We start from the raw sequence: 7,962 nt of genomic DNA, 5'->3' as shown, positions 1-7,962 counted from the left end.
CTTGGGCCAGAGGCCTTGGCCCTGCTCCTTTCGTCGGCAATTAGAGCGAGCGTGAGACTGCCATATACACCTCAATCTATAGGTGGCTCCAGGTGCCAGTGCTCCAAGAAAGACCCATGGAAGGAGAGGTGGACGTACAGGGAGGCGGTGAAGTGAGACCACGATGACGGCTGTGAGACCACGATGACGGCTCTGAGACCAAGAGGGATAGAAGCCAGCAGGGCTGTGCGCGCCCGGCCGGGTCCCCACGACCTCGGAGCGCAAACCTCGTACCCTGTGGAAAAGGGTACCTAATCGGCTGTGTCCGAAAGCACCTTCCCCACCAGCCGAGCGTGAGCCGGACGACCCGCGGAGAAAATTCGAGCCTCGTTTCCCAGGACCAATCAGAGACCGCGGAGGCCTATTATGACAACCGCGAGAACCAATGAAAAAAGGGATTCTCCTAGCGCCCGTCCTGGAGAGATCACACAGAGGAACGGTTCGGTTTTTTATTTTAAGTACAAATTAGAAAACAGGTCCGCGGCTGGAGACGGAATACGACGTTTACAAGGATGTGTGGAGAAAATTCGGTGAGCTGGTAGCACCTCACTTCCCCGAAACTTGGCGGGCGAAGAACTCGCAAGTCACCCTCGCGCCCAGCGCTCCGGCTTAAAGCGCGGGAGGGTAGGTGCAGCGCGCTGACGCCACACGCCGGGCCCCACCCACAGCCGCCCGCCCTTATAGCGTAGCCCAGGCGCGCGCGCACCATTGTGTGGCTGGACTCGGCCGCCGCTGCGGAGGGAGGTGTGTGTCCGGGCTCTCGCCGTCCCCGCACCCGCGCCGCGGCTTCTGCCTTGCGGTCCGCCGTTCGACAGCCAGCCCTCGGGCCCCTCGCCCGCCACGGACATGCCGCGCGTCTACATAGGACGCCTGAGCTACAACGTCCGGGAGAAGGACATCCAGCGCTTTTTCAGTGGCTATGGCCGCCTTCTCGAAATAGACCTTAAAAATGGGTGAGTCTGGCCTGGGTGCCCACGTCCGTCCGCAGCGCCCCGGGCCTGCGGCGGCAGGGCAACATCGGAAGGAGGAGACGGCCAAGGCCGCGGCGCCGCGTGGCAGGGCCGCCAAGATGGCGGCGGCGCGGGGCTGCGGGAGCGCGCGGGGGGAGCGGGGGCGCGTGCGTGCGCGCCCCCGGCCTAACGACTCCCGCCGGTCTCCCGCCCTCGCACCGCCCCTCAGGTACGGCTTCGTGGAGTTCGAGGACTCCCGCGACGCCGACGACGCCGTTTACGAGCTGAACGGCAAAGAGCTCTGCGGCGAGCGCGTGATCGTGGAGCACGCCCGGGGCCCGCGCCGCGATCGTGACGGCTACAGCTACGGAAGCCGCAGTGAGTCCCACCCCCGCGCGCTCCGCGTCCTTGGGACCCCGGGGGGCGGGCGCAGGCTTAGGGGGGCCGGGGTGGGGCCTCCCAGCCGGGCAGGCGCGGTGGCCGGGGTCGTTTGACTCGGGTGTCCCCGGGGCCCGCTGCCTTCACGCCTGCCCGGTGAAGACACGGGACGCCGGAGCGCGGGGATTGGGTGGTGGGTTTTGCCTAGCCAGGGTTTGGGTGTTTGGGGGCGGGGTTGCTAAGCTGGGAGGGGGTGACGTGCTGGGCCCCTGTCAGCACTGTCGTGGGCTCTGCCTACGGAGGAAGTGAGGGATGGCTGTATTTGTTGCATGCCCCTTACTTACCTGTCAGTGCATTAGCTGGGAATGTGAATGATTTAGCCTAGAAGTTTGGGGACAGGCTGGGGTGGAGGTGGGGTCGGGGCGGGAAAGGGGGTGGGGTTTTAAGAGTAGATTTTAGTGTTATTCAAATTGGCGGGGGCCAAAGGAAATATTCTTTAGAAGTAATGTGGTAGTCTACCACAAAGTAGATTTAAATGAGCTTTATGCTGTATTTGAACTAGTTGGGGCATGTTATTGGGAGGAGGTGGGGGGATTTTTGGTTATGTTAAATGTTTGATGTTGAAATTGTTGCATGTTGAATTCAAACTTTTTAACAAGTCCTTGATGTTTCAATTTGAAAGTGACCAATGGGGCTGAGGCTGTGTCCACTGAGGCTAAGATGACTGCCTTTCCTGATTGGCCTTGGCTTTTCCATACATTGTGTGACCCTTGCCCTATGACCCTTTGGCTGACCTTACCGGAAGCCATGACGACAGCAGCCTTTTGCCATTAGACGCAGGGTGATGGTGAGGATTCCAAGGGTTAGACAAAACTGGTTAATCTGAACTAGGTGACTGTTACCTTGCGTGTTTTGTGGCCAAACCACCACCAAAAACCTCACACTGTGATGTAAGTACTTAGTGTAACTAGTAAACATTTTTGTAAAATGTAGAAATGCATGTAATCAGTTAAGTTTTATATTTTACAATGTTCTGTAAAATAAAACTTAGCGAGGTAAATTGAATAAAGGAGCAGTCACTTTCTAACAGAATGTAGGAGAGTTTAGTTGGATTTAGTCTATTTGACTTGCCCTTAATTTAATTTATGGCAAATCACAACTGTATCAAAGGTTTAGCAATATAGTAGCAAAGTCCTACTCCAGTAAATAAAAGTTGATATGTTTGTACTAACTTTCAAAAACTTGTATCCCTATCACTACAAAGCATCTAATTGTTCTCTTCATGTGATAAAGGTGGTGGAGGTGGATACAGCAGTCGGAGAACCTCTGGCAGAGACAAATATGGACCACCTGTACGCACAGAATTCAGGCTTATTGTAGAAAATCTTTCTAGTCGTTGCAGTTGGCAAGATTTAAAGGTGAGTGCTATGATGTGAGGTAAAAAAGATACGACTAATGGTTAAAAGGTAGGGTTTTGTATTGCTCTTTCATTTCTGAGGATTGGATTTAACGCATAGTTGTTTTCTCTTTAGATTTTTGGGTCTGACCAGTCTTGTTGCTCTTTTTAGGATTTCATGAGACAAGCAGGTGAAGTAACCTATGCGGATGCTCACAAAGAACGCACAAATGAAGGCGTCATTGAGTTTCGCTCCTACTCTGACATGAAGCGTGCTTTGGATAAGCTGGATGGTACGGAAATCAATGGGAGAAATATTAGACTAATTGAAGATAAACCACGAACAAGCCACAGGCGGTCTTATTCTGGAAGCAGATCAAGGTAACTTATTGAAGGATATGGAGAAGGGAGGAAACAGTATTTGCCACAAAGAAAAATTCAGTCAGCAGTATTTCAATTGCTGCTTAATTGAAATTAGGTCAGTTCTTAGTTTCTTTTGTTGCATCATTGGAGTAATTGTTGGTTAGTCTATTTTTCATAAATTGTACAAACATTCACATCAAGATGTCTTAAGATAAAGATTTATTGTCACGTTTCTTGTTACAGGTCACGGTCTAGAAGAAGGTCACGAAGTAGGAGTCGTAGGAGCAGCCGCAGTAGATCTCGAAGTGTCTCAAAAAGTCGCTCCCGGTAAATGTGTCCTTGAGTGTTTTTCTGAATTACATACTTTATGTTTATAGAGTGCTTATGTGTTTGGCAAGGTACTGAAAAAAAAATCTGGCTTTTATTGTCTAGATCCAGGTCTCGGAGCAAAGGTCGATCACGTTCTCGTTCAAAAGGCAGGAAATCTAGATCAAAAAGCAAATCTAAACCTAAGTCTGATCGAGGCTCCCGTTCGCGCTCTCGGAGCAGATCGAAGGATGAATATGAGAAATCTCGAAGCAGGTCTCGTTCTCGATCTCGTTCCCCCAAAGAAAATGGGAAAGGTGATATAAAGTCAAAGTCCAGATCAAGGAGCCAGTCTCGTTCCAATTCACCCCTACCTGCTCCACCCTCAAAGGCCCGTTCTGTGTCCCCTCCACCAAAAAGAGCTTCAAGATCCCATTCTAGATCTCATTCAAAGTCAAGGTCACGATCCAGATCGAGTTCCAGAGATTAACCCAGAACTCTACATTCTTTGCACACTATTACGGAACACTTTCCTACTTGCTTAGGCAGTTACTCTTCCACGTTTGTACTTGGCCTCTTCTGCAAGAAGAGTCTCCCGAAAACAGGGGCATACAAAAATTGGATTTGTAGCCAAATTTGATGAAAAAGATGAGATTCTAAAGAAATGGCATGAAATCAAAGATCTTCTCCCTTTGTAGAATTAAGATAACTTTGATTTTATAGCTTTTGAGCTAAAATAACTTTTGTAAAGATTAAGCTCATTTAGATTTTTTTTTTTAAGTATTTCAGCAGCATCTGCTGCAGGGGTTTCTGTCATTGTTATATTTGTTTGCTTAATTTTAAATTAACCGTTTCAAGCTTTGAACACTTAAGGCTTTAGAGGGAGAACCCAATTTCCAATTATGTTGGCTTTTTATAAAGCTTGAGTTATGTAAGATTTCAATAAAAGTTTGCTACCAAGATGATTGCCTTATTGAATAGGTCACTCTTAAATTCCTTCAAATACTGATTATCTGCTATCTGTGGAAGTAATGTAAATTCTACTTAAGTGTAAAACAAGGCAAGTCTCAGACCAGCAATAAATTATTCAATTTGGATAACATTATTTTGTCCTGTTATTCAAATTTGCCAAAGTCATATTGGCCCCCTAAACAGGTTAAGTTAAAAATAAAAGATTTTATAGTCGATCTGTTATACAATTTTGCCTAAATTAATAGATTTTTTAAATAATGAAACCTTTTTCAAACTTAAATTGATTGAACTCTTCAAAAAATAGTTCCTGTTACTTGGGATCTTATCTAGCCTGGAATCCCACTTTCTGGAAGTGGTCATTGTAATTAGTGTTTTGTTAGAATAAGGTTCCGTGGTCTTTAATGTTTGTTATGTAAAAATGGAAGTAACCTTTCTTTGATCAGAAATTTGGTGAGTTATTCAAAATGGAAAAGCAAATATTTCATTTTCTACTGAAAGATCCTTAACAGGCACTTAAAACAGATCTCTTGATAAATCAGTTTTACTGATTAAAGTAAAATTCCACCTAACAGTCAGTCCCCTTTAGTTAGTGGGGTTCTGTGATAATTGGTTAGATCATCCTTGTAGAACTTTATGTGGTTGGCTTGGAAAAAATTTAAATGGGTTAACCCTAAACTTTTGTACTTCGTCATGAAGGGTAATGAATACTGTGGAAACCAAATTTTATAATACTGCGAATTTGTAGGAGTTACTGGGTTACCAATTAGTCCATACATCCGTTAAGCCTAGTTAGTTGAGATTGCAGTTTGAGAAATGAATTACCATATATATATATATATATATATATATATGTATGTATCTCTTTCTCCAGATTGTTTAAATAAGGTAATTTCATTAAAAGCATTCATTAATCTTAGTCTGAAATCAAGATGTAGGTTATATGGCTCAGCTTTAACATCTTCCTGGGAGCTGTCACTCATATAAGGTGTTAAGGGCTGGGTAGTGTTAGGGTGTGGTGGGTACCACTCATTGTGCTGCAGGGGGGACTAGAAAGCATCATAATCTAGAGTTGGTTTGTAGGTTCAGATAATCCAGAAGGCAAGCCTAATCAAATTGAGACTGTGTGGAAAAGGTTGAGTCAAAGATGTAGTTGCCAAAGTGACACTGTAACTGCTAGTGTTTGCTCATGTAAAAAGACTTGTTCTAATAATTACTGGGCTTCCTGTTATGAAATCTTAGAGCCTAATCTTAGGAACATAGTGCCCCAGAATGTTGATGCTTCTTCCAAGACCTTATTTTCTTTAATGCTTTTGATATTTTTTTTTTAGATGTTCATAAGAAATATGGTTTGTTTGGGGTTGTTTTTCAATATAAGCCTCAGATTTTGAGAGAAGAAACTGGTATCTGTAATTATACTTCATTGTTTTGCCTGTTTGAAAGAACAAAAGTTAGGACTCTTACATGAGGAAGCAAGCCTCCACTGCCTTTCAAATTACATTTAAGGATAAGTTACTTTTAAGAATTGGCTTTGACCAAAATTCTCTTGTTTTCAGCAAAAGAACAAAAGCTTTTAAAACCACAGCCTGTTAAAATGAAAGAGGGGAGTACTACAATGTGAAATTAGGCTTTCTAAAAGTATGCAGCATCCTTCAACTGGGCTTTCTTGTGTCGATATTCCATCGCATGGTAGTCAGGTTTGTTTGCATTGTTAGCTCCTCCCCCCCACCCCGTGGGTAATTGTGTAGGTAAATGTCTGCATCCATAAGAATTCAGCAGCAAAGGCCAACTTATTAAAATTCTGGTTCCTCTCCCACACCTGTGGACCTACATCATTGGACGTGCTAAACCACTGTATGTATAACGCTGGCCCACTTGACCAGTGAAATGTTTAGTTCCTTGCTAACTTTGAAGTAGAATCTGAGTCTCTACAACTTGCCACATGTTCATCTGTGGCTAGATGGAGTATTAACCTGGTGGAGAGCAAACTAGAAGTGAATGATAACTGGATCCCCCTTTCTTTTATGTGGTAGCGTGTGGACATGCCATAGTGCCTTTATGGCCAGTTCCAGTCCTTCCTGCTCCTGTGACTTAATGTTCCACTCCTGTGTTGTTACCATCTTTTCTCTTGGTATCTTCTTTCTCCCACTTTGTTAACCTGCTTTGTGCTTTATTACTTCAATAAAATGTTCACTGAGGGAAAGGCTTGTTTTGAGTTTATTGCGTATTCCCACTTAGCGCCAAATATTTGGCAGATGGTTTTTTGAATTTGAGTTGCCGTTGGCAAGTTTCATTCCTGATTTGAGTATGCGAAAAGGTCTCGTTTTCAGCTCCTCAGAAACATGAGGTTAGGATCAACATAGTAGATGGTTTAACTGGCTTCAGTGTCATCCACAAAGTGGTAGGGATAACCCCTCATGGGTGGTGAAGATGAAAGATTAAGATGAAGATTAATATGTGAGAAGTACTTAGAACAGTACCATAATAAGTAACTATGCTGTTACGAAGGACTAAACATGCTAAGTCTCTGCTATTGCCCTGCTTCAGTTTTCACACAGAATTTACCCATTGTTACCTTGTAGCAGTTTGAACATTTTCTGTGACAATTGCTCAGATAAACTAGGGAGCTCAGTCATCTTTTCCCACCTAATTTCACTTTTATTTATGTTGCTTTCAGAAAGCATTGTTTTCTACCTTCATCCAGGTTTTGTGGTTGTACACAAATCTTGTGGAATGTTTTAAGTTCCTGATTTAATTTTTAATTACAAAAGTAGTATGTCCTTGGAATATAAAGTATCGCTCTTTTAGAGTCCACTTACTAAGGTAGCTGCTTCTAACACAGTGTATTTGCCCAGACTTCTCCAGTCGTAATTCCTATGTGCTTCAGTAAGGTATTCAAACCATGAGTGTGTTCTGCGACTTGCTTTTTTTTTTTTGGCCAAGCTGTGCGGCTTGTGGGATCTCAGTTTCCCAACCAGGGATCGAACCCACAGCCTCGGCAGTGAAAGCGAGGTGTCCTAACCACTGGACCGCCGGGGAAGTCCCAAAATATTGAGCTTTTTGAGGCAGCAACCACATCTTGAACAAGATACATCTTTGTGTCCCTAACACCATGTATGCTTCCATTCACTAAAAGGATGTGTATTTGCATTTGTGTAATTGGTCTTCTAGATCCTAAATAGCTTGTTTAGATTTGCTTGGCTGGCTTATAACAACTTCACAGATGGGCCCCCAGCATAGTACTTAATAAAGTGATAAAGTGAATAGAAAGGAATCATGGTTCAAAAATCAGAAGGTAAATACAGAAAGTTAATAAACAGTAAATTCCATCCTTGACCCCTTGGAGGAAGCCAGGATTACTAGTTTCTTATGCATCTTTCTGGAGATGCAAACCCGGTAAAATTAATGTTTCCCAGGTAGTTTGATCATAGCTCATCTGAATTTTACAAAGTCAAGTGATATTTAAGTATTATACCTTCTACTAAGAAACTCTCACGTGTAATTTATATTATTTATTGTTAACATCCAGAAACTTGCACCCATTTTTGAGATCATTACTGA

General features: G+C 44.0%; 1 protein-coding gene across 2 annotated transcripts; it reads left to right on the top strand.

Moving 5' to 3' along the window:
• Positions 1–738: 738 nt before the first annotated feature.
• On the top strand, positions 739–6,604 carry SRSF6 (serine and arginine rich splicing factor 6). Of its 2 annotated transcripts, XM_027078278.1 has the most exons (6): positions 750–992; positions 1,219–1,367; positions 2,661–2,785; positions 2,936–3,144; positions 3,370–3,453; positions 3,559–6,604. In XM_027078278.1, exons 1-6 carry the CDS (start codon positions 886–888, stop codon positions 3,920–3,922), a joined length of 1,038 nt encoding a protein of 345 aa, XP_026934079.1. In that variant the 5' UTR covers positions 750–885; the 3' UTR covers positions 3,923–6,604. The 2 variants fall into 2 exon arrangements, with proteins under 2 accessions (XP_026934080.1, XP_026934079.1); XM_027078279.1 differs by lacking the exons at positions 2,936–3,144; positions 3,370–3,453; positions 3,559–6,604 and having other exon boundaries at positions 739–992; positions 2,050–2,716.
• Positions 6,605–7,962: the final 1,358 nt, after the last annotated feature.

The sequence above is a fragment of the Aethalodelphis obliquidens genome, unplaced genomic scaffold (genome assembly GCF_003676395.1).
Source record: "Aethalodelphis obliquidens isolate GAN/ISIS:26980383/991018 unplaced genomic scaffold, ASM367639v1 scaffold42, whole genome shotgun sequence".
In the NCBI taxonomy this organism is placed as follows: Eukaryota; Metazoa; Chordata; class Mammalia; order Artiodactyla; family Delphinidae; genus Aethalodelphis; species Aethalodelphis obliquidens.
The sequence above is the reverse complement of the archived record's forward strand: the minus strand, read 5'-3'. Positions and strand labels throughout refer to the sequence as shown.